Source organism: Lepidochelys olivacea (genome assembly GCF_965140295.1).
Source record: "Lepidochelys olivacea isolate rLepOli2 genome assembly, chromosome: 5".
NCBI lineage: Eukaryota > Metazoa > Chordata > Testudines > Cheloniidae > Lepidochelys > Lepidochelys olivacea.
In genome coordinates, this window is record NC_140415.1 from 120,299,331 (window position 1) to 120,326,759 (window position 27,429).

General features: G+C 42.0%; 1 protein-coding gene across 1 annotated transcript; it reads right to left on the bottom strand.

Annotated features, from left to right (window-relative positions):
- Positions 1 to 1,202: 1,202 nt before the first annotated feature.
- On the bottom strand, positions 1,203 to 27,427 carry LOC311520605 (uncharacterized protein; the record flags this gene model as incomplete). The annotated part of the gene is made up of 13 exons (XM_084628156.1): positions 26,915 to 27,427; positions 21,599 to 21,695; positions 19,072 to 19,204; positions 16,428 to 16,551; positions 14,351 to 14,455; positions 13,583 to 13,685; positions 11,690 to 11,835; positions 8,453 to 8,525; positions 5,520 to 5,667; positions 4,015 to 4,101; positions 3,616 to 3,759; positions 2,509 to 2,630; positions 1,203 to 1,348 (listed from the first exon to the last, which is right to left on the bottom strand). The coding sequence occupies exons 1-13, from the start codon at positions 27,029 to 27,031 to the stop codon at positions 1,203 to 1,205; spliced, it is 1,545 nt and encodes a 514-aa protein (XP_084484282.1). The 5' UTR covers positions 27,032 to 27,427.
- Positions 27,428 to 27,429: the final 2 nt, after the last annotated feature.

Sequence of the window (27,429 nt, forward strand, 5' to 3'; positions counted from 1 at the left end):
GCACTGTAATTGAAATCAATATATTTGAAAATGTAGAAAATATAAAAACATTTAAACGGTATTCTATTTAACAGTGCGATTAATCGCACTATAAATGTTTTTAATTGTGCAATATTGTGGATAGCTTTCTTCCACTGAGGGAGTGCATTTGGCTGTTTTGTCTCTTAAAAATTCCTTGTTGCTCAAATGCTCTGGCTGGGTCAGAAGAGATGGAAATACAAAAGCAGACCTCTGCACACCACAGCCTTTATTCCTTCACTACCCCTAATTATTTATTATTCCAGTAGCCCCTAGAAGGCCCAACCAAGATCAGGGCCCCATTGTGCTAAGCACTGTACAAAGACTAGGTAAGAGACCATCTCTGCCACAGAGCTCTCAGAGTCCAAAAAGACTAAATAGTACTGTCATTTACTCATGGGATACAGAGGGAATAAATGACTTGCCCAAGGCTACACAGGAATTCTGTGATAGAACAAGGGAGTAAACCTAGGTTTCCAGATTCCTAATCCAGTGCCTGAACCACAGAACCGTTCTTCTCCTTGCAACCCTCCTAGTAAACCCCTGTACATGTTTGAATAGGAGGAGGGGTAGACTAGAACCTGGCATGATAGCATCCTCTGGGCAGATGAGTGATTGTGAAGTATTGCCCTCTGGGTTCTCTCAGAAAGAAAGGCACAGAGTTTACTCAAGAGCATTCTTTTCCTCGAAGTAGCTGTTTTTTCTCTCCATATAAAATATAGCCATCCAGTGTATTCAGCAAAACCACTCTGTTCTCATTGCATATGGAAATATACTATGGATGAGTTTTGCTGACCCATTGGAAAACTGCTGCATTTTAAGTCTTAGAATATTGCCATTAGCTAAGTAGTAATTTTTTTTCAACAGGGAAAACACAAGGGAGGAAGTGATTTAAAAAAAAAAACACCATAGACCCAGGGCTAGTTTTTTATATCCATTTACCTGGATTCAAATCCAGAATAGCTCCATAAAAACAAATGGAGTTACTCTGGATTTACACCAGCATTACCGAGCTGAGATTTTGGCTCCCAATCTTGGAAGGGTAGATCCTGGCATCTAAATTGTTCTCTAAATAAGAATCAATTTTTAATCACAATCCACCAAATTCACCCTGGTATAGCTTTGGAATTTAGCTAAACTATTTATTTGGTCACCTGAGAAAGAAAGAGACAGGAAGTTTATCGTCACCTGTACACATCTGCCATGGAAGTGGGGACATAGTCTGACAATGAATGGGCCTCAGGAGCCAAGTAGATCTGCATCAAACGCTGCTGATATGTGCTAGCACCCTCACAAGAATCCTCTTTTCGGTAGGACTGTAATCCATAGTCTTGATGGAAGAAAGAAGGAAACAGGTACTCAGGAAGGGTTATGTTCACTCCTGAAACTCTTCCATTATTAAGTAGCAATATTAATGGTTTAAAGGCGTTTGCTCTGTATGGGGAGATGAGACTTGGTTTAAAAAATAGCACTATGTTGCTCTGATTTGTACCCAAGTATAGTTGTGTATACTGGAATGGTAGCTTGAATATTGGGAGAGAGTGTCTGGTGAAGTATGACTGCTTCTTGGTACCCCTGTGGTGGTGGTTCTGGCCCAGCGTATCCAGCCACAGTAGGCTCATGGCAGTGCAAGACAGAGCCAGCATACTTGCTTCTTTTCTGCACCTCCCTGCTGCTAGTGTGGGGGTGTGCCCAAAGAAAGGGGGGTGTGGTTGGGACACCCCGCAGCTGTGATGATCTCCAGCTGTGGTTTCAGTGTCTTGGAGTACATAGATGCCAGGGTAAGTCAGAGCAGCTCTCAGGCTCCTCCAATTTACACTGGGGCCTGGACCTACACACAGAGGCCACAATATTGTGGGAGTGTAAAGGGGAAGTTTCCACCAGCTTTGTACCCCCCCTTTCAACCTGCTTTGTATGAAGCTTTTCTGGACTCCCGGATCTGAGCCAGTGTCCAGGTGCTGAGCTGTGTTCAGAGAACAGCATGATAAAAATTGTCTGACTTCTATTTCCTAGATCCAGACAGCACTGAAATTTGGTGTGTGGAGGCAGGGGTTCAGGTTTGGGGTTTTGGTTCAGACCAGTCTCTAATTGGGACACTCCAAGGATCTCATTCTTTAGACTGGAAGCCCATCTTTTCACCTAGCTGTGAAAGGGCACTGTGTTTATTGTCTGAAAGGAGGATTTGACTTATGTCAAAGAATGGCATCAGGCAAAGAATTCATAGGTAATGACATGGATACTGCTAGGTCTGATTGACGCCATCATTTGTGTCATATAATTGGTAAAAGGTAACGCATGTTAAATTGTAGGATAGACAGGATAATGTAATGGGATGTTTGCTCTGGCATAGTTTCCTTTTAATGAAGGCTGCTGCAGTTAGCATTTCCACCTGAAAACGTTGGCTCACAGTCCTGCTGGAGCAGTGAAGGCTGTGAAATCAACTTGCATTAGTAGTTGGCCATGTTTCAGATTTCCATCTCTCTTCATTACCTGAAATTTTACAGACCCAGCGGTCGTCTATCACACAGTTATTAGACTTTAAGCATCCATGATAGATTTTATGCTGGTGAAGATAACCCATTCCATGGGCAATGTCTCCAGCAAAGGAAAACCTGAAAGGCACACAATCATTATGAAGAGGTTAGTATTCCACTGAACCAGACACTCAGGAAGGGATTCATCCAAAGACTATTGAAATCAGTGGAAAGACTCCCACTGACTTAAATGGCCTTTGAATCAGTCCTCAGGGACTCAATCCTGCAAAGTGCTGAGGACTCCCGTGAGTTGCTGAATGCCCTCAGTTCCCATGCAGTTGAATGGGAGTGGAGGGTCCTGGGCCCCTTGTAGGAATGCACAGCGTCTTGTGGGAGTTCTCAGCGGTTTGCAGGATTGAGCCGTGTGTGCAGATATTTACGAGATGAGCAAAGTACTCAACTTTCTTAGTCTGTGTGGCGTGTCAACTTGGACCATTTTTTGTTGATGCCTAGAAGCAAGGCAAACATAAGGCAGAGAGAGAAGGGATAAGGGACAATTTGCAATTATACATGATGAAGTAGTTCATATGGGAGTTCCTTTGAAATCCTGAGCCAGTTTTCTGTACATCTGCTTTTATGGGTAACGCTAATGATGGACTTCTAGTTGTACTAATCTTTTCATGGTTGGCCTACCATGAATGTGGCCGTGCTGCTCTTTTACTCATCTTAAACCAGAACATCAAAGTGTACTAAGTACAGATGGCCACTGTGGGGCTGGCGGGGGGGAAGGCGGCTGAAGAGGAGCCAAGGTTTAAAATGGTGTTGCAGCATACTAGAGATGGGATGAAAAGGTTTGGGTGTTACATGGGGAGTGCTAAATTCAGGGGTGTCAGGATGTCCATGGGACAGGCCAAATCAGAAACTTGGATCCTCTTAACCAATGGGTCTCTCTCTTTCTCCTTGTGTCTCAGAAGCATGGTATCCTCTGGTATACATCACAGCACTGTTGCGTCTACCAATGACTTTGTCTGAAGAGGGATGTTAATTGTAGATAAAGTGTCACCTGGTGATGCTACGTGTATCTTATTTCACAGGTCTGTTTTTTTTTTGTTTTGTTTTTTACCTGAAGCCCCAGTTGAGAGGAATGTCTTCATTGAGCAGCACATCACTCAGGCTACCTTTTGGACAGTATTCTGTCACAATGGCAACGTTTGGCATCTCTGTACAACCTCCGATGAATTTGCAGAGGTTGGGATGATCGAGTTCTCTGTGAAAATGAACAGGAATCACATCCTTTCTAAGTCTTCCCGCTACACCTTTTGGAACTGGAAAGTTTAGGGCTTTTGCCACTGGGTTGAGAGGAAAAGCTAAATATGCATAGAAACGTGTTCAGACAGGTTCAAAGAAATGTTTTCGACAGTGTTTGGGAGAGAAAAACATGGAAACAAGTAACGATGGGGCAGGTTCCATTACACTGGTGTAAATGTGGAATGGCACCCAATGTGCAGGTTTCGTTGTTTACCTGACTTGCTTTACTTCCTTGCGTATGGATTTGGACAAGGTGAATGTCATCTTCCTTATTTTCTTGATGGCGACTGTTCTACCATCACTGCAACAAGACAAAGACTTTTCTAAGTGCTGGAATCCCACATGGTGAGTATGCAGTATTCTCTATATAGGAGCTTTGGCTCTCTGGGAAAGGTGCACAGATGTGGATTTTGTCAAAATCTGGATGGGAACCTGGGTCTGAATCATGAAATTCAGACCCAGGTTCCCATCCAGATTTTGACAAAATCCTGGAACTGTGGGGATGCAGGGAATGAAAACCCAAAGATCACTACAAATTGTGCAGCTCTGGTCAATTTATCTCTGTGTGTATTAGGATGTTCCCCAATCAAAGAAGTGAAGTCTTCTGTTTTCTGCAGGGGAGCACCAGACTAGTATGGAGTAGATGAGAGTGGTGTGGGCAGGGGAAAGAACCAGTGGGGGCAGAGAAAGCTGCAAACCCCTAATAAAAGGGCAGGACAAAATAGCAGGTGATTCCTTGGATCCCTCCCTCCACCTGGAGCAACTTTGAATGCAGCCAGCTGGAGAGTAGCTCATGTGTACAGGGCTGCAGTTTTAAGGCAACAGCCTGCCAGTCCAAGGTCTCCTCTGTGCTTCCATGTGGCACTCAGCTAAGTTGTATAAGCATAACAGTGTAGCCACACAAAGCCATCGGTGGATTCTTGCCTCCGGCCAGAGCACGGCCTTCCAGTGAGTGAGAGTACAGGGGAAGGGGAGCCATTGTGGAAAGGGGATGACCCACCTTAGTAGGAGGAGCAAAAAACAAGAAGGAAAGTAAAAGGAAATAAGGAGAGAGAACAAAAGAAGAATGGGTGGGGCAAGAAAGGAGAAAGAGAAGCTCTGCTGGACAAAGGGGAGATGGCAGCAACTTTCCTGGGACATGAGGGGACTTTGTGGAGGGGGTTGAAGTGTCCATCAATCTGTTAGGAGCCATGGATACATCTATGTGTACAAGTAGGTCACTACCAGCTAGGGGTGTATTCCAAACCAGTGATCTAGAGAGGAAATGAGCCATTCCTAGTCTTGTGAGCTGGTTTAAGGGCATAGATTATAATGGGCTGTTGTTCAGTACATAATTTTCTGTGCCAAAGAGCTTATTTGTGTTTTACATTCATATTAGAGATGGGCCTGATTCAAAACCTAGCTCCAAATAAGCTTGAATGCTGTGGATGTTCGGAAGCAGAGCCAAGTTTGCAGCTCAGTCCCATGAGCATTGAAATCTCAGCAGGAGAAGGAAAAGGGGCATCCAAATATAGAAAACATCTGAGAATCTTTCAGCCTGAGTGTGCTAGGAAGGCCAAGTTAGTCCCCTAGCATTCCTGGCCCTGGCCCAAGCAGAGGAAAACTAGCCTTCACATTATTTCTAGGTGATAATACAGCAAGAACTGAAAGTCTCCCTCTTGCACGGGTGTAACTACAATACACAGCATAACACAAAGACTGACTGATAGATAAGCCTACTATATCCCTGTCTGGGTGAAGTGCTGTTTCCTGGACGAGTTGACAGCTGCTGTGCAAGAACTCAGGGCAGTGATACAGCTGGCATTGGAGTCACTGGGTGCATGGGCCACGCTAACGATGCTGCCCATTGCAGTCCGTAGCAAGCGATCTAGTAAAAAAAGCCATTGAGATGCACATTATAGGCGGGTGCCCATGTAGAAGACTCCTGAATCATATAAACATAGGAAGCTCTGCTGCCCATGGCACCAGAGTGCAGGCTCATTTATGCTTGCAGTAGGGATGCTTTACTTTAGGATTCAGCTGTTAAAATGGAACCTCGTGACTGTGGCTGACAGCCACAGTCAGTGGCCTCTCCCACTAACATCAGTAGCTGAAGTCAGTTTTGAAAGCAAAGGCAAACTGTCAGCCCTCAATGGAACAATTTCAAACACAGTGAGTGTCATTTTATGCAAGGGACAAAGCCAATAAGGGAAGAGACAGTACAAAAAACTCCCAAACCTATGATGTTACAAATCTATTTAGGACTCTTTGAAGAATTTAAATTTATTATTGTGGGAAGTGATTCTGACATTAAAGGAAATTCAAAGCAAAGCAACAATCCAGCTGGTTGAAAAATCTAGAATATCAACATTTTTCATGTCTTTTTTTTTTGGTGGGGGGGGAGGAAGGTGATGCCTTTTGTCCAGCTCAAAGCAACGAAACTACATAGGGGGCAGATTAGACTGACTCATGGAAAAATGTACACAGATTGGATCCTATGTTGATGAGAGCTGTAGAGATAGTCAGAGAGAGGGATTATAAGTAGATATGAATTCTGCCCTACAATACCTGAATCTAGAAATGGAAGAGACCTGTTAGGTTTCCAGTTAATTTGCATGCCAATGCAGGAATGTTCTCTAGTGTGTCTTTACTAGCATTCTGCCAAGTTTCATTTTAAATGTGCCCGTGCAATGGGTGATTATTCCACTGCCTGATAGATCTGTCACAAAGTTTTTCCTGGTATTCAACCTAAATATTCCCTTCCTTGATTTCATTCTGTTACTGTAACAGCCTTCTTGCCGTGATGTTTACACTCCAAGTCTGTCTGTTAGACATATGGTCTCACTTAGACATCATTCTACCCTTCTCTCAATATATCTCTAACGCTTCAAATATTTCCAAAAAAAGTCAGTCTATCCTGCCACCTAGTTGCTTTTGTTTCCTTTCTCTGAACTCTGTCTAGTGCTAATCTTTCTAGTCAAGGGTTACACAGAAATGAACTCAGTATCCCAGCTGAGGTCACCTCAGAGCTATAGAGAGAGACACTTTTATGCAGAAGCATAATGCCATGGAACAGGGACATAACAACTCAGAACTGCATTGGCATTTTGTTGCTATATCCCATTGCAAACTCAGGCCATCTCACTTTAATCGGCTATCCATTATTAGCTCTAGATCTCTTTCAGCTTGATTTCCCTCCAGGCTTCTTTCTCCCACTGAATACCTGTTTCCATTTCTGCATTCTTCCAGGCTGATTCTAATTTTGTTGTTTTCTGCCCATGCTTCTAATCACTCTGTCCCTTTGCATTGTTTCTCTGCCTTCTCTGGAGTTCATAACTCCTCCCAATTTAGTACCAGTTGTGAATTTCATTGACATGCTGTTTTACTATACTCATTTTAAAATATTAGTTCTCTGAACACTTACTGTCTGTCTCAATAAATTTTATTTTGTGTGTCTCTCCCCCCCCAACTATCTTGGCTGCTTTTAGTAAATTAGACTCCTTATTAACCTGATATCTGTTCCTTAAGACCATGAAGGTATCTCATTACACTACTTAGAAATGAACACAGAGCTCCAAATATCTGTACTAAATTAATGCAATAGAGTCTTATCCCATTTACTTGTACTGAACATGATATTATATATTTAAAGCAGATGGGACCTTTTCGGCAATACCTTATGGAGGCAGAACTACAATTATAAAGGCAGATCCTCAGCTAGTGTAAATCAGTGTAGTTCCAATGACTTCAGTGGAGCTACATTAATCTATACCAGCCAGTGATCTGGCCCATATATTTCTCTAGAATATGATAGCAATAAATGACATGGTAAATACAGCAAATGTACATACTGTATGATAAACTGTACAGTAATGCTCCAATGTTAAAATGTCCAGGTGGAAAACGAATATAATTACAGTTTTGCACATTAGATAAATTGAAGAAAATTCAAGTCATGATGAATTACTTCAGCTACGGATAACACACAATGGGACAAATTAAGCTCTCAGTTACATCTATGCAAATCCAACGTAGCTCCATTGAAGTCACTTAAAAAGAGCATGCTGGATCAAAAAGCAACTCGGGCCACCACCATCTGTTGTTCCCCTTTTCACATAAATCCCATCTGGAAATATGTAGTTTTGATCCGTTCCTTTGTCTTTTATTTGTAAATCACCATAAATTATAGGAAAAAAGCCCCCAAACCGTGTGTGTGGAGGGGGAGGTAGGGGGGGAAACCCTGACCTTTATGCTATGTCTACACGACTACTTATGTTGGTATAATTTATGTCACTCGGGGGGTGAATAAGCCACCCTCCCACCCCCGAGTGTCATACATTACATCGACCTAAGCACCAGTGTGGACAGCGCTGTGTCGGCAGGAGAGCTCTGTCTCCTGTCCATGTAGAGCAGCTACACTAGAAGCGCTGTAAGAGTCAGTGCAGCTGCACCCTGTAAGCTCTCGAGTGTAGCCAAAGCCAAAGGGTTCAAGTTAAAATAACACCCTTAAAGGAAAACTCCAGTGATCAGCTCACAGATGCTGTGGTGAGAGGCACCTAGCAAAGATAGATCCTCCTCCTTCAGGTCAGACCCTTATGAAATATGGATATATTTCCACGTGTGCTTCATTTACACAACAGGATAAGAGCATCAAAATTACAGCATTTACTAACCTTGTTTGATGTGGGAGAAGTCTATAATCCAGCTTTCATCCCAAAACATCTTTTGCTTCTGGTATTGAAACCACTGCAGAAAGCATAACAGGCCAAATTCATTCCTGGGGCAACTCTATTGGCTTCAGTGGAGTTGCACTAGGGATGAGGGTAGCCAATCAATGATTAGTTGTATGGATATTTTCAAATAGAAAATCTACAGGTGTCTGAACAAGAATCACCATTTTAGCCTCCATCCTCTCTCAACGTCTTACTGACTGACTCAGAAGTAACGGATCTGGATCAAACACCAAAATACAAACATCAGTAATTCTGAAGACTAAAGAACATGACATTTTGTAGTAGACAGTCTGATAGTTTCAGTCCATGTTTGCATTTTTGTGCACTGCACTTAGAACCCAGCTCTTACCCAGCGATGTGGTGAACGTCACTTCACATCTTGGAAACATCCAATGTGTAAACAAATGTCATTCTCCCCTCCCTCCCACTCCCCCTCACCCCCAGATAAGCAGCAGTTACTGGTTATACAGTATGTGACAATCAACATCAGGCCCCAGAGCAGCAAATTAGATGGTACATTATTACACAAAGTACTGTATCTTGCATAACATTAGATGGGACACTGTCACTATTTTATAAATAAGATGTACGTCTAATAACTGATGTACCAAAAAGCTGTCAAGTACAATAAACCCATTTTATACAAGCACATGCTTGTCTGTAGATCAGGTTAGCTATGATAAAATAACAAGACAATTTAAACACAAATATTAGATGGTCAGCATTTTGCTATCCATCTAATATTACCTTCAACAGCACGCATTGGATGGATGACAAGTAACAAAAACCCAATTAACACAAGAGTTCTTGTGACATCTTGGGAAGTGGTGGCAGAATTTTGGGAGACCTCTGGGGCTGATTCCAAGCCCAGAAAATCAATGGGAGTCTTTCCACTGATTTCAATCAGCCTACGCTTTCAGGAAAAGGAGATGTATTTTCATGTGCAAGGACCATAATCAAACAAAGATGATAGGACTGATTCAATACCCATTGAATTAAATGGGATCCTTTCATTGACTTTAATGGGGCTGGATCAGACCATATGAGAGAGAGGATCATTGGAGCATTATGATCTTGCTGTATGCTGAAAACTGGATACAAGTGATCTTTCCAGCTCTGTTTGTAAAAACAAGTTTATACATGGACTAAGCAACAAGCAGCAGAGAATGCTAAGTAGCATCTACCTGCAGAAGCTAGGTAGATGCTACTTAGCATGCACTCCAGCATAAGAGGAAAAACAACATAATCCCTGCAAAACAAAGAATATCTGAGACAATAGGTAAATTAGGTTTATTCTGGAGACTCACAGCTAATACATGCATAAGTGAGAAGGGGGCTAGCTGTTTCCCTAACTGGTATGATGACTTTAAAGTTATCCACGGAAATCTGGTTGAAGGAGCTTGATTGAACTCCAGCCTGTCTTGCAAAGAAGTGGGAAATGGAAGGTGAAGTCGCCTGATGTGTATTATGTTGGAAGATCCTCAATAAAAATGTTTGAGTAACAAACCGACATTGAATCAACACGTGGGGTCAGATCCTCCTGGTGGACCTCTGCAATGCCTATTTGCACCACCAGGAGAACTGGCCCACTGTAATGGGCTTAGGAAACCTCAAGATGCTCATCTAGTTGCAATAGTTCAAGGGTCCAATGCTGTACTCCACATACCGACCCTCTCACTGTGATAAGAGTTTTGTCCAAGGAAGGCATGCAGGATCAAGTCTACTTTATGTTAATACATTTGATACTGCAACATGTAAAGAGGCTTAACAGCTGTGTAACTGATACTTTTCTATTATTTAATTAATTCATTACATTGGGGTGTTTTATCTTAGAAAGTAAAATATTCCACTGCCCACCGGAGACTCTGGACACATTTACACGGAACAACAATTTCCTTCCATGAAAATGCCCTTCAGAAAAGTAGTCACAACTCTCCAGTTCCCATCCAGAGTCTCTCAATGCTCTTCCCAGCAATTTCTCTCTTGCCCCTAGAAAAAGCTGGCAAGAACAAAGAGGTCTTGCATTGTAACTGGAAAGGTAACAGATCTGGGCTGTGGCAATCTGAAGCAGGAAGCTAATTCCACAGTTTTATCTAATTATATGGCCTTCAGCATGGTAGTATCTAAGTGTCTCCCAGGGCTGTGACTTTAGATTTATTCTCACAAGAGCTTCTTGAAATAGGTACCTATTATCCCTATTTTACAAGTAGGGAACTGAGGCACACAGAGACTGTGACTTGCCCAAGTTCGCATAGGAAGTGTATGATAGGAGGAACTGAATCCCAACCCAGTGCCTTAACCATAAGATCATCCTTCTTCCTCTGAGCAAGAGCATTCTGTCTTCATTCCCTTGCAATTAACCAGGAGGTGTTAGATTGAGCGCTCCAGATATCTCAACCACAGCAGTGTGACATGAGGAGAGAAGTGATCCTTGCCATAACAAAGAGCCAATGCTCTTATGGGTTAAAACCAAGCAAGTTATTCATGATGTACACAATCAATACCATGACTATACATCTGAAAATATTTCCCTGGGAACAGCTTTCCATAATGTTCAGAAATTAATTTATGTACCTTCAGATACAAAGGAATCTATATGAATGCAAACAATAGAAAGGCCTATTCTGCAGAAATATAGTAAAAGAGTAAGTAAAATTAATACATCCTCTTTTCTTTATCCAGCACTTTCCATCCCAAAGGATCACAAAGCATTTTCCTTATATTGATCTATCCTTCTATACACACACACTCCTTTCTGTATTCCCCCAGTGAGTCTGTTATAATAATTAACTACTACTAAACAAAACCCCAGGGTTGGAAACTGACTGGATCTCCTAAGTTGAGGAGAGGCACCAGCTGGTGTTAGGATGCACAGTCAGGCATGCCAGGATCATTACAGAGAAGGGATGCTCCTAGCTGTCAGCCCCTTGTGAGCCATTCTCCAGCAATGTGGGCCTGCTCTAAACTATACCAGGACTGGTGTAGAATGGGCCCCAGAATCAAGATGCAAGTTTTCCTCCCATTTCTCTTCTTCCCCCTTGGATCTACCCAGGGGGTTCTGTGTCTAGCAGAGAACCTATTCTTATGCTTGTAAAAAGCTGTGTTGTAAACAATAAAATAATGAAGGAACCATGATGGAAATAAAAGAAGAGAAAGAAGATTTCATTTGACACTTACCACTATTGTCAGAATGAAGCCAGCACAGACTAAACATATTGGTAAGGCAATTGCTATCCTGGCATCAGCTGTCAGCGGGCATTCCCCACAGTCAGCCGGACATGTGGAACAGTCTTCACCATCTTCACAAACACCATCTCCGCAGACTGGGCAAAAAGGGATGTAGAGAGCAAAATACATGAAAATAGCTCTATCCACTCTTAGGACTCAATTCAGTAACAAATACATACGGCTCCTGAGCTGGGGCTCCCCATGAGAGGCCACAAAATATCTGAAGGAACAGGTTTTGAGGAATTCTAGGATCTTTGTGCTGCAGTTGAAAGATGTGGATTTTAAATGTAATCTAGGGACCCAAAACATACACTGACCTTAGACTAACCGTGGACATCAGTGCTTTTGCCATGTTGTTGCAGATGGGTTGCTTGGTTGTTACCTTTTGTCTGTTTATTTCTCGTTGCCTGTCTTGCCTGTTTAGACTGTATGTTCTTGAAGAGAAGGGACTGTCCCTTACTCTGTATACTCAGCCTAACCCTTGGGAGACCTAGGGGTCAGGAGAACAGAAAGCCATCTTTTCCCCCTTTCCTTTCAATCAGCAGGACTGGTATTCACTAGTGTGAATAACTTCAGGCAAAATGAACAAACCAACCCATGCTAGGAGGTGTTTCAAACAAATGCTCATGAAAATTAGAACCGATATCAGATGTAATGTAATCTATATGGAAGTGTCTCTGTTTGAGAAGCCAAACATCAGCAAATGCTCACAAAGTTGAAAAGTATCCCTGAAAGACATGATTTTTACAGATGAGATGTTCAAAGAGATGAAAGATAGGTAATAGCTGTCTGTTTTGTTTTGTAGGCAATAAGGCCAATGGCAAATGGTAACTTCATTAAAAAAATCACTGTTTTCTCATTTCATTTACTAAAACATAATCCCAGTGGGAATTTCTTTAGATACTTTAGAGTGAAAGTCAATGGCAAAACTTCCATTAATTCCAATGGGGTCTGTATTTCACTCACGGATCATCACTACTAGAATGCTGTACCTCAGCCACGTCTACACTACCTGCCGGATCGGCGGGTTGTGATCGATCTATTGGGGATCGATTTATCGCGTCTAGCGTGGACACAAAGTAAGTGATTCTAAGTCAATCTAAGATACGTCGACTTCAGCTACGCTATTCTCGTAGCTGAAGTTGCATATCTTAGATCGATCCCCCCCACAGTGTAGACCAGGCCTCAGATTCTCAAGCAAGAGAAAACTTAGTGCCACTGAGATGAGCGAAAGCACAGATCCCCTAACTACCAAAATGTTTTGGAAAAAAACTGGTAATAATTCTGCCTGCTTCAGGTCTATTCCATTGTAATCTGCATTCCAGTACCATGCCCATCACAGAGGTCTCTGAATGCCTAACAATGATATTAAAATGAACACAAGAGTACTACATTGGGCAGTGTTTTTGAGGTTTATATGAACAGTAGCACCAGGCTCAAGGATCACTTGTGTTTGCAAGTTAGCTGTCATGCCTCAGGCTAGCCTGCTTCATGTCTGATGATGAATGTCCATATACTAGAAAGAAACCATGTGGTAGAACAGTTTTGCATCCCTATGACACCCCAATAAGCCTTGTAGTGCCTGAAGCTGCTGGTTCTGGCATTTGATTTCAGCTGTTTGACCAAGTGCAGCCTTTTACGGTTCTCATTTCCTACACAGGTAACGAGAAGCTGGAGAAACTTTAGAGATTTCAAATGGTTTGAAAAAGAATTGAAGAAACATTTGATGGGATATATTCACTTGTAAAGGGGCTATGAGTGCTTTTTCTAGCCTATCAATACAATTGGAAGGGCTGTGTAATTCCTGTTTAACATACGAGAAGTCTTTATTTCATACCATACCTACTGCAGGGAGCACAGTGGTTTTGGCTTCCAGAGCAACTTGCATTTTCCCAACCCTGATGTGTGCGATGAGAGAGGTCACACCCACATGAACCAAAACTACCTGCCAAACAAACAGCCATTGCTTTAAATTTCATACATTGGACTTTTTTCAATACCAATAATCTAATCTCTTTTCCCCTAGATTTATTTTCACCTTCTTCCTATTCGCAGGCAATAGAGGTCTTATAATCTTCCCGTCAGCCCATGTGGTAACATGATCAATTGTCTCCAAACCTCATGAGATATTGTTACCAGAATGGATGCTAAATGGCCGCTCAAGACCTCTGTCTCTCTATGAGGGAATCTGTAACTCCACCCAACCCTACTGCAGCACATACAATTCTGTTGAATAGGTCAGCCTCTGGGAGAGGCAAAGTCTATGTTCTTCCAAGGCTTTTGGGGGGCAGATAGCCTCAGCTATTTCCATAGATGTTTTTGATACATGTTGGCAACCCTCACGGAGCTGTCATGAAGTGAGTGAAGTGAGACAAGCCGAAGTATAATCCAGTCCTCTGGAAACAAGATGCTAGGTGCACTCAGTTCCCAGTAACATCAGTTGGGAGCTGAAAGCACTCAGCACCTCGCAGTATCAGGCCTTTATCTTGCAGCCTTTATATGCACATAACGCTGAATGAAATAAGTGGGTGGATTTCCTATATAAGGACTGCAGGATCTGGCCTGCTAGTAAAAAGGTCTAGAGCATAGTATGCCGTAAATGTACTATACCTTGGCAGTCCAGTTTGCCTGACTCATTTTGCCAGCTGTAGATAAGGTGTGAGTAAATATCTGGCCATCATCCGGAATCCACGGACCACATATTCCACCTTTCCCCTTTACCAAACAGAGCAGTTATTTCAATAGATAATAAAACAAGGAAAATTCCAGGCCTTAATACTCTTAAATTTAGTACTCTTTGGGGGCCTTGTGCTTTATTCCAATAACTAGCAACATATTATTCATTATGACAATGCTCAATCATAAATTACACTATTGTGTGCTAAAATAAAACACAAACAAATAGAAGGGAGCACCTGGACTGATAGTCCAGTTTAAAATTCCACAAAACTCTCACTCACTTAAAGTCCATGAGCCATATTCTGTCCTCATCTCATTTAGGCACCTAAATCTGGAGTAAATCTATTGAAGTTAATGGAGTTATTCTGTATTTATTTCACTGTAACTAAAAGTAGAATTTCGTCCACAAGTTTTTATTCTCTACATGGTAGATTCACTGCAGCTCTGCTTTTGACAACTATGGGATATGGTGTTTCTTTCATGAAAGTTCCTATTTCCAGAGCATTTCTCATTAAGATTGAATAGACTTTAATTTCCCAGCAGCTGCAGCACTGCGAATTATAATGGCTGTCTGAGGATCATGGGTTTTTAAATGGCATAATCCTGATTGCTAAATTTCAGATATGTATTCACGCATTTCTATTCACGCATTTTAAAATACAGTACACAAAAAAGAAATGGATTGCTCATGCTAGCTGAGGTAAAACCGACCTGAAAAGATGACACCATATTGAAAGCTACTGCTTAATGGAAAGAGCTTTATTTGTAACTATCCATTCAGTAGCACGAACCCACTTTCCTGCAGCAATTTTGCTCTATGGGGGCTATTTTATAGAGGCTTGCCTTGTCTAAGCAGGAAAGCTCAAAAATATTTCCAACTTTAAAAGTGAGAGGCGGGGTGGTGCCTTTGCACTAGAATCACTCACTGATCTCACCCTCCCCACAAGGATCTGTGACAACACCTCCACAACAGCGTACCCTCTCTCTTCCCACAGAGGGTGGTGTGCGGACACAGGAGTGATCCTGAGGGACGTGGCAGCCAGTGGGCAGACTGAGGGAGGACTGGGCATGCTGCCAGGATGCATATTGTGCTGTGCCGTGCCAGTGGAGATTCCAGCCAAAAGATTACACAGCCACAGGCTGGATGATATTTCTGTAGCCCCCTTCCTTCAAGGGGAAGTTCTGAGGTCAGCCGGGGAACCCCTAACAGAGTGGCTCCAATGGAGCTGTGCTGGCAAGGAGCAGGGCCGCAGCTGCTGTGAAGACACAAGATGCAGCTGGGTGAGATGAACGTGATTCATGGGCTAGACATGTGCTTTCCCCTGTGAAGCCTTCTCTCCTGCTGAAAGAATACATTAAAAATGTTATGAGTGGAATCTTGTAGAACTTCCTGTCCTTTCAGGTCCTATGGGTACTATCTGGCCCTCCGTAAATACAAACAGACTAAACTGTTCTAACACGTCATTCCGGTGCCACCATTTTAAATATGTTAAGTACACAAAGTGAAGAGGAACAGACTGTCCCCCTCTGCAATTTAGCACAAACACCCTCCTTGACTTCCGTGAGCTAGGATTTCACCCAGTATGTTTGAGTACAAGTACTCTAACAGAGTCCAGAAGAAATGAATGAATTCTGCTTCCAGTGCAAAGTCAGCCATCAGGAGCTTATTGTCTGGCCTTTGAATTCTTTTCTACCTTGATCAAATATGATAAAACCAGTTCATATACGGCCCAACTCTGCAAGTCACTGAGCAGCTCCCACTGATTTTAATGGAAACAGCTGGATGTTCAGAACTTCTGGAAATCAGGCTCTTCGTTTGGTCTCTAGCAGCCTGCTCCAAAGCCTGCTGAAATCAATGGGAGTCCTTCTGTTGGCTTTAATGAACTTTGGATCAGGCCCTAATATGGACTTAGGAGCCTAATTTTAGGCCCCCATTTTTCATTATTTTGACCCTGGCTATTAAAGTGTCTCATCTAGCATGCAGAACAGACACACCAATTGTACTAACCATGAAGGCCAAAGGGCAGGAGTGGATGTTAGCGTGATGGACACAGCAGTTCTCTCCATTTGCATCTTTCCAGTTGGAAGGGCACTCTTGTTCTTCACAGAACTTCTTGGCTGCTGCAGCATTGCTAACCATTTTTTTAAAATACAAAGATAATTTTATATTCATTTCTCATTCCTAAAAAATTTTAACGGGCATGTAATGAAGTCCTGTTCTTTACACTGCACAGATATACACAGCAGGAGACACATTGCTATTTCTTTATATTGTTTTGCTGTGTGTGGAAATAACCCCACAGCGATGGATCTCTGCTATCAACTGGGCCATCGTCTGGTCCAGAAAAGGTCTGGCAGCTGTTAATCCTCCAGCAGTTGCCATCACCTCAACCTGGCCCTCCACCCTGACAACACCACCAGATGGGGTATCTTGGCCGCACAACCCTGGCTCAGATCCTAATGCCACTTCTGATGATGTCCATCTTACTTATAGTCTCTGCACCATCTCAAATGAGTGATTGTCTGTCTGAACTTCAGGGCATTCCATTGTAAACATTCTTTACTTCAAAACAACGTAACTGATTGTTTTCAAGTGTGGCTTACTTTGTAGATATGACTGAGACTTAAAATCTAAAGACTTTATATAGTGTACTGTTACTGGATTCAAAGCTCTATTTAAAAAAACAGTTTTTATCCTATTACAAATTGTGTTAACTGACAAGTAATTAGTAGTGTTATAAAAGGAGAATACATTTTAAAGAGACAGAGTTAAGGTTCACCTAGGGTAAATTTTTCAAGAGTGTCTTAAGGGCAGATTTACAAAGGGGTTTAGGCACCTAAAGATGCAGTTAGGTGGCTAGTAGGATTCATAAAAGTGCTGAAGCACCTAACTCACATTGACTTCCCCTAGCTCCTAACTTGGAGTTAGACGCCTGACCTGCTTAGGCACTTATGAAAATCCCACTAGCCACCTATCTGTGTTTTCAGGCACCTAAATACTTTTGAAAATCTGGCCCTTGCGCATTTTTTAACATTTTACCCCTAAACTCTAAGATCTCCATTCAGCGAAGCGCTTAAGTACTTGTCTCATTTTGGGCCCAATCCAAAGCCCTAGGAATTCTATAGAATGACTCCTGTTGACTCCAATGGCCTTGGGATCAGGTACTTTAAGCAAGGCAGCATCCCATTGATGCTAATCGGACTACTTCCCTATTTAAAAAGAGGCGTCTTATTGAACTGGTGCCTAAGGGTCCTGTCTTTGAGTGTTTGATACCTGTGTGTATTATTAATGCATTCAGAGTGAGATTTTCAAGCGTTCCTAAATGATATAGGAGCACAAGTCCCATTGGAAAGACTGTAGCAATAATCCTATTTCCAGCTATTGAAGAAAGTTTATTTTATGGCTATATCATCACAATGCTATAATTTACTGCTATGACATTATAGCTATGAATATTTTGGGGAAAATGAAGAAAAGTTTTACCATTATTATTACAGATCATTACTAAAGTTTATGCAAAAGCCCTCAGTACCCACATGAACAAAATACAACTTCATGATTAAAGCCGCCTATGCTGTCAAAATTCCTCCCCACCTAACAATCTTGAATATCAGCTTTAAATATTAAAGAACATGTAAAAACTATTCTCTCTGAAGAACTACTCTCACAAATCAGATCTTGTAAAAATGAACACGTAGGAGGGCATGGGAACATTTTCTGTGTAATCTGAATTTTTGCATTTACCATCTTTTTTAACCCACCAAATACCTAAAAACAACATAGAAAATGGTGAAATGAGGTTAAGGCCCCAATCCTACATTGCTCTGCATGGATCATAGTACATGATTGGGGCCTAAATATGCATCTCAGTGATCCAATGTCACAAGCTGCTTAGCTTTAATACTTGTCATTACAATGGCATCATGTTAATCCCTCGATTTTGCCTTATTATACAAAGTTACATTTGTAGAAGTTTCTGTAAGTGTGTTGATCTAGATACATTAGGAAAATTCTGGCCCCATTGAAGTCAATCGGAAATTTGTCATTGACTTCAACAGGCACAGGCCTGGGTCCATACTGTAGTTAATGTGTGTGTTGTGCATTAACAATTATTATTGGTATTATTATTCATATTGAGACCTATAGGCCACAACCAAGCTGGGTCCCAGTGTGCTAGACACTGAACAAACATATCCATGCCCCAGTGATCTCAGTATGTAAAAGGTAAGACGTAATAGTGGGATGAAACAAGCAGTCTGGGTTGAGGATGGGAGAGATGAATAACAAATATAATAGCCTGTGCACCACCCAACTATTCAGCAGCAGTGATTATTATTATTAATACAAATTATTGTTTGTAGTACCATAGCATGTTTGAGCCCCAGTCATGGACCAAGGCCCCATTGTGCTAGGCACTGTACAAACACAGAACAAAAAGGTCGTCCCTGCTCCAGAGAACTTGCAATATAAATACAAGACAAGAAACAGCAGATGGACACAGAGAACGCAAAGAGGGAGTACAAGTAAACAATGAGACAATATTGGTCAACGTGATCGGCAATGGTCTCAGTACACCAGTGGCCTACCCATTCCCAGGAGCTTAATCCATTGACACCTTGTCTACACACAAACCTGCACCAGGAGGTGGTACCTGTAAGAGAGGATTCCGTTTTGCACAGCATAGTGGTAAAAGTGATCTGAAGCAAAGACTGCATAAGTTACATTGAAGAATTCCCCACTCACAGCCTTCTCTGGAGGTCTCTGGACCCAGGCCATCTCAAGACCTAGAAATAACACACAGTTATGGGTCAACATGTTTGGTTTAACCTACTACAGCTACATGCAACTGGACAGATTGTTCTGGAGTAGAAATCCAATTGAAATGTAAATGTTTTTACAAATATTCTTCCGGTCATTACTGCTGGCCAAAGGATTTCCCCACGTATAGTGTACAGGTAGTTCCAAAATAACACCTATTGGAGAAGAATGTTTTTTTTTAAAAAAAAATCCCTACAGTGTGCAAGCTAACTAATCAGAGCACTTGGAAATTTAGGACCAAACCCTACTCACTTTGCTCAGGTGGGCCTGATCCTCTTCTGACTTGGATCAATTTCACTCCAGTGTAACGCAGCTGACTGCAGTGCAGTTATTCCTGATTTACACTGTTTTCCTGCTAGTAACAGTTAAGAACATAAGAACGGCCATACTGGGTCAGACCAAAGGTCCATCTAGCCCAGTATCCTGTCTTCTGACAGTGGCCAATGCCAGATGCCCATCCCCGTTGCCCATTCCCAGCTTCTGGCAAACAGAGACTAGGAACACCATCCCTGCCCATCCTGGCTAATACCCATTGATGGACCTATCCTCCATGAACTTATCTAGTGCTTTTTTGAACCCTGTTATAGTCCTGGCCTTCACAACATCCTCTGACAATGAGTTCCACAGGTTGACTGCGTGTTGTGTGAAGAAGTACTTCCTTTTGTTTGTTTTAAATCTGCTGCCTATTAATTTCATTTGGTGACCCCTAGTTCTTGTGTTATGAGGAGTAAATAACACTTCCTTATTTACTTTCTCCACACCAGTCGTGATTTTATAGACCTCTATCATATCTCTCCTTAGTCTCTTTTCCAAGCTGGAAAGTCCTAGTCTTATTAATCTCTTGGTTATGTCAATCCATAAATACAGTCCTCCTTTCTCAGAGGGTATATCACTGAACAAAGCATAGGAATCAGTACACACAGAGCCAATTCCTGAAAACCCTTAATCACATGAGTAGTCCTTACTTAAGCAAGTAGTCTTCTTAAACACGACTACTCATGTGAGTAAGTGTTACTATTCAGTAGTGATTTCCTTTTCCTTATAATTAGATGTGATTAGAACTTCTCTTCTATTACACTGGAGTTTTCCTTTATCAGAATATTCTTCATTTGGATACCGTATGGTAATCTAAACGATTTGTTTCTGCACATAATTCCCTTTTCAGATATAAAAGGGTTAATTATAAAAGAAACAATCCTTTTGGGTCAACAGCATTAGAAGAACAATCATAACAAATCATTAAAAGGTAAAATAATTGTTTAGGTTGAGAGTATTTCATGGCAGCTAGGTGAGCAGTCAAATAAATTTCTTAGAGCAAAAGGCTTTATTTCCTTGAAAAGGATTCACAACAGCAGCAAATCCCTTTATTTAAGTCTATTCACTAATAGATACATATGCACACCAAAGAAATCGTGGATAACAGAGATGTGAAATACACCGGGGTAGAGAACATCCAGTTTATAGTCAATACTCTTTGAACTTCACCATTTGATCTGAACTTTGAGGCAATGTTAACATTATTATGTTACATTCTGAGCCTGAGCCTTCAGTCTGTACCCAGACTTCAATGGAAGTTTTACCAGTTTATAGCTTGTAGTATTGGGTCCTGTTATTTCTCTTTGCAGCAGTACGTCAGAAGTTGTTGCATTTCATCCTAACCTTTTCCAGCATTTATATAACTGCTTATTTGCATTCATCATTTCGATTCTTATTTCTGATTACTCCTAAACGCTTTAAAAAAAACACTTTGAGTTTCAAACAAGTAGCCTTTACATTTCTGATTCTTTTGCACTAGAAACTCATCTTTCGAAGTATTATTTGTAGGTGTATAAAGATCTAAGATTCATTATTTGTGTCTATTGAATAGAGGTGGTGGTGGGGGAATTAAAGCATGAAAATACATATGGGGAGGCTCCACTTTTTGACTTAGTGTTTAAATAAATCCCATCCAATCTGAAACAGGCATGGTAAAATTGAAGCAAGTACTAAATACTATCTGGCTGCAATGCAGGGCTGATTGTTTGTTTTGTTTCGGCTGTTTGTTTATTTTTTTTCTAATGTCAAACAAAATTCCTTGCTTGAAGACAATGATTTCATTCTTTTTTAATCATTCTAATTATGTTCCCTTTGGAACAGATGCGCTCCAGACAAATATTTATTCTGAAGTACATGTGTGCTGGCCACTTTCCTTGACTTAATTCATCTGGAAAGAGATGTTGCTGCTGACTGAAATATTTTCCACTAGGATTGAGACCTGAGATGTATTAGGAATTATTCTCATTACTTAAATTTTCACATTCTCATCCATTTCCTTAGCAGGCAGAGATGATCTTCCCTGAGCAACTATGGAACCCACTCACCTCCACAGTCAAGCATATTATACTCATCCGGTTTTTCCAGGGGCCAGCAATCATAGTCGCTGTTATCCAGGTCGTGCCATCCGTCCACTAATATCACCTGCCATGGAAAAAAACATACCAATAATCCTGTAAAACAGAGGAATTTTTGTCTACAAAGTCTGGTCTCTTAAAATAGAAAGTCTCTCCAACTTTCTGGACCAAAGATCACAGCCAGGAATAACCTAAATGCTCAGAAACTAGATTACGGGTTCATTATACTCCCACATGACCCCCCAGAAATTATTTCTAAAACAATAAGAGAAACTCAGCTAATCCAGTTGTGCTCTGGGTTTAAACAGAACTCAGCTTGTGTGCTTTTTAAATGTCATTCTCCAGCCAAATCTTCTCTTCCTTTTCTTTTTAATTTTAAATCATTTTTATATAAAATAGCCTTAATAAAATAAATATAAACATGTTTTATAACATGTAAAAGTTATACTGAATTTTTTTAGAATTTCTTTTTTCTTAATAGTATTTTATTAATGCATACTATGTTCTATTAATAAAAGTAGAATATATTAATCACAACTGATGGGACACAAAGTATATAGCAGAAAAACAGCAGGATATATTATAAGATATATTATACTTTGTAAACAAGAATAGAACAGTCCGTTTTTTTCTAGGTATTAGTAAAAGAATATGATAGAACATGTTCTTCTAATGTATTCTGCTATTCTATATATTGGAAGAATAGAATAAAATACAATATGATATATTCTTCTTATGTATTCTATTATATTCTGCATATTAGTAAAACAGTAAATAGAATACAATATAGTCTTCTAATGTGTTCTCTAATGATTGTTCCATACATTTAGTGGAATAGAATGCAACATATTCTCCTAATTAGTTTCCTATATATTAGCAGAATAGAATATTTTCTTCCAATAGATTCTGCCATTTGTCTTCTGCATACGAGTGGAGGAGAGTAGAACCAACTGTTCCTATCTATATTAGTGAAATAGAATATATTAGGAACAATCCGTAATTCAGAAGTAGTAATAGCAACCACTGCAATACAATATCATTAATTCTTGACTACGCACCATATAGGAGAAGGATCTATGCAGTTTACCTACCAGTAAACTGAGGAGGCTTCGGAGCCCAGGGGCAGGTGTTTTGGCAGCTCCCATGGTCCCAAATAGGCATCAAGCCCAATTAGCTTCAGGGCTGCTGCTGCTGCAGCTCAGCTGGATTCTCCCCTCCCCACAGGTTGCCAGCCAGCCAGGGTTGATCACAGCTCTAGCTGCTGCAGTTATTTGTCCTCCTTCTTTTCCCCTTCCCTTTGTGCAGTGGGAATCTCCCCACTATCCCGAGCAAAGCACCTGTGAGGAGGCACCAGATTGTCATCTCAGCCACAGAGCCGCTCCCCTCCAAGTACCCAGGCGCTGCGGGAAGGGAACAGCGCCGGGAAGGAACAGGAGTGTGAAGACTTTAGCCCCTCGCCCATGTGGCTCCTGACCCTCAGGTTTTCTCTTGTTCCCTGTTGGGAAATTTCACTGAAGGCCTGCTAAGAGAGTTGCAGAAGAATGCAGGCTCGGTGTGGGGTAAAATGGATTCATAGATTCTAAGCACAGAAGGGAGCATTTTGATCTGGTCTCACCTCCTGTATAACCCCGGCCATAGAGTTCCACCCGGTTACCCCTGCATTCAGCACGATAACTTGTGTTGGATCGCGAACACACTGCCTCTGCACATGCAGTATTGCTGTCTATTGGTTTGGTAGGCCGAAGGCTGTATTAAAGCTCATTTCTGCTGTACTCAGTTTCACTCTGTGTTTCACTTTAAATTCTGTTTGCAAGCCCAATAGCTCAGAATGAAATCTGGTCATCTAAGGTTTGAAAATTCTTAAAAGAAAATTTTTGTGAGCAATCTTAGAATTCAAATCCATACTTGAAGGTGAAAAGAAAAAAGGGCCTTGAGAGAAATCTCAACAACATACTTCACACATCATTCTATTTATCTTTTAAAAAAAACAGAGAGACAGAGAGACGTGTACACAGTAGGATTGTTTATCCAATGTGTTTTGCTCCTTATTCTGGTTGTAAATAATCTGTAAAGAGACTGATTTTTGTTAACTTGTTCAAGTTGTTTGACTCAAAGCTGTTTGATTATCATTAGCAGAGCCAGCTCCTCTGCTGGTGTGAATCAGCAGAGAACCATTGACTTCATTTAGTGACACCAGTCACTACTATACTGTAATGCAGTTAAGGTGACCAGATGTCCCAATTTTACAGGTACAGTCCCGATATTTGGGGCTTTTTCTTATATAGACTCCTATTACCCCCCACCCTCTGTCCCGATTTTTCACACTTGCTATGTGGTCACCCTAAATGTAGTCATTCAGCTTGGTCCCTTTAAAGGGCCTCTGAATGATTCAATGGAAAAAGATACTTAGAGTGACTTCAATGGAATTACACCGATTCACACCAGCTGACCTCTATGTTGACATATTTATGTCTATGGGTTGTTTGCAAACTGCTTGCTGTGTCTTTGGGTATTAACTATTCATTATTTGTGGAATGCAGCTGGTCACTTAGGTCACATGGCACTGCTTCAGTTTCCTAATTGGATGGCTAACTTTTCGAATCAAACAGAAGGTAATTAAAGAGATTTCAAGATTGAAGTCTGAGTAAGTCCTTGTAAATCTTTGTGTGGACACATTCACATCAGTATTCATGGGACTCAGAATATTCTTGTGAACAAAGCGACATGCATACAAATGTTTGCAAAAAAACAATAAAAAGGGTTATCAACATTGCTGAAGGAAGTTTGTGATGTATTTTAACACACACATTGTGCTTCCTTAGAAGATTTATCTTAGAGGATTCAGTTGAAATAAGACATGCTATACTGGTACATTCAAATTTTGGAATATTTGTAATTCTACAGGTATCAACATTTAGTCTGCAGTTTGCAATGTTGCAGTCACATGTAAAAGAGAGGGTAAGTACTCCCGCCTAGTGGCTTTAGACCAGAACAACAGCATACAGAAAAGTACAGTTTGACTTGGGTATAGATTAGAGCTTCCTGCTGCTTCAGATGCCAGGCAAATGGAATGATTAGAACTTCTGCTGCAGGCAAGTGATAAGCGCTATGCATCAGCTGGACTGTGTGGATTCAGGAAGGCTGTGTTTAGAGATTGCACAGAACCCATTTGAGAGAGACAGTGTGGTCCAGTGCAGAGGGCTGGAGACCTAAGGTAACATTTTAGTCACCTAAGTGATTTAGGAGACCAAAGGTAACAAGAGCAGGACGGTAACATTTTAGTCACCTAAGTGATTTAGGAGACCAAAGGTAACAAGAGCAGGACGGAGCCACATCTGCCTGAGACAGCCTGGCTGGGAGGCAGCGGTGGCCCGCTCCCTGCCTGGGCTCAGCTGTGGAGAAAGGGGACTCCAGCTCACTCGGCTCCTGTCCCCACAGCAGGGCCCGGGCAGGGGGCAGCCTGCTGCCACCCCAGCTGCCAGGGACAGGGGCCGAGAGAGCCAGAAACATGCTGGGGAGGGGGAGAGGGGACTCTGGCTCGCTCACCCCTATCCCTGGCAACTGAGGTGGCAGCGAGTCACCCCCGATCCAGGTCCTGTTGCAGGGACAGGGGCCGAGCAAGCTGGAGCCCCGCTCCCTCCCCCCAACAGCTGAGCCCAGGCTGCCTCCTAGCCAGGCTCTCTCACCTCAGCCTGCAGGAGGTGCTGAGCAGCTCACAGGATTAGGCACCAAGCGCACTGTGGGTTAGCAGCCATGCTCATAAACCGCATTAAAGCACTGTTGGGCCCAGATCCACAAGAGGACTTTAATCCCCACTTTTAAGTCCAGCAGGTGCCACTGAGATCATCAAAACACCTGTTCAGTTGCCATGTAACTCTGGAGGCACCTAAATTTTGCCATAAAGGTCCCCTCCATGTCTGTAATTCCATTGCTGGGCATGCACACAACACGTCAGTCAAGGCATCTATCTCAGTCCTAAGCCCCAGTGCCCATCTTCCCCTGGTGTGAGGAACGTGCCACCCCATCTATCTCACCTGCGGGGCCTGACCGGCCGGCGTTCCCAAAACATGCCGAACTCCACACAAAGCAGCAGCAGCAGCTGCCCTCCCTTATAACCTCTAGCCCGACAATTAGCGCACTCACCGTGAACATGGGAAACCCTGACAATTCCTCCCTCCTCCTTATGGGGAGAAGGAATCTGAACATGGGTTTTTCACCTCTCAGGTGAGTGCCCTAACCACGGGACTACAAAAACATATTCACTCTCTCTGCCCCACCCCATATTATTTCAGTATGTATAGACAGTGGAACAGCTTTAACACATGAGATTGCAAGAGGCCTATATCAGACTACCCCAGAGCAGAGTGGTTCGGGCACTCACCTGAGAGGCGGAAAACCCATGCTGAAATCCCTTCTCTTTAGGTAGAGGATGGAAATGAACTGGGGTTTCCCACATCATTGGTGAGTGACCTAACCACTAGGCAAAAGTTATAAGGGAGAAGAAGGCATGTGTCACTACCTCTCCCCCACATCCTCTTATTTATTTTGTGCAGAGTTAGGCGTGAGCTGCCACCGTTCATGCAAGAAGCAGTCCGACTCCAGGAGAGCTGTCAAGGTTCCTCCCCCACTCTGAACTCTAGGGTACAGATGTGGGGACCTGCATGAAAAACCTCCTAAGCTTATCTTTACCAGCTTAGGTCAAAACTTCCCCAAGGTACAAAATATTACCCCTTGGACAGGCCGCTACCACCACCAAACTAATACTGGTTACTGGGGAAGAGCTGTTTGGACGCGTCCTTCCCCCCAAAATACTTCCCAAAACCTTGCACCCCACTTCCTGGACAAGGTTTGGTAAAAAGCCTCACCAATTTGCCTAGGTGACTACAGACCCAGACCCTTGGATCTTAAGAACAATGAACAATCCTCCCAACACTTGCACCCCCCCTTTCCTGGGAAATGTTGGATAAAAAGCCTCACCAATTTGCATAGGTGACCACAAACCCAAACCCTTGGATCTGAGAACAATGAAAAAGCATTCAGTGTTTTACAAGAAGACTTTTAATAAAAAATAGAAGTAAATAGACATAAAGAAATCCCCCCTGTAAAATCAGGATGGTATATATCTTACAGGGTAATTAGATTCAAAAACATAGAGAACCCCTCTAGGCAAAACCTTAAGTTACAAAAAAGATACACAGACAGAAATAGTTATTCTATTCAGCACAATTCTTTTCTCAGCCATTTAAAGAAATCATAATCTAACACATACCTAGCTAGATTACTTACTAAAAGTTCTAAGACTCCATTCCTGTTCTGTCCCCGGCCAAGACGACTACAGACAGACACACAAACCCTTTGTTTCTCTCCCTCCTCCCAGCTTTTGAAAGTATCTTGTCTCCTCATTGGTCATTTTGGTCAGGTGCCAGCGAGGTTACCTTTAGCTTCTTAACCCTTTACAGGTGAGAGGAGCTTTCCCCTGGCCAGGAGGGATTTCAAAGGGGTTTACCCTTCCCTTTATATTTATGACACGCCCCCCAAATCTCAGCTAGGGTGAAACACTGGCTGGGATTTCTTCCTGGAGCTCTAGGAAAACAGAGTTAATAAGACACATGCATCTCTAAATATACTACCAAGTACATAAAGACTAACAATATTTTCCACATCTCAAGGACGATTTTAACCAGTTGATTCTGGGAAACTTTCACGGGAGAGTGCATCAGCCACTTTGTTAGAAGCTCCTGAGATGTGTTGGATGTCGAAATCAAAATCTTGGAGAGCTAAACTCCACCGAAGAAGTTTTC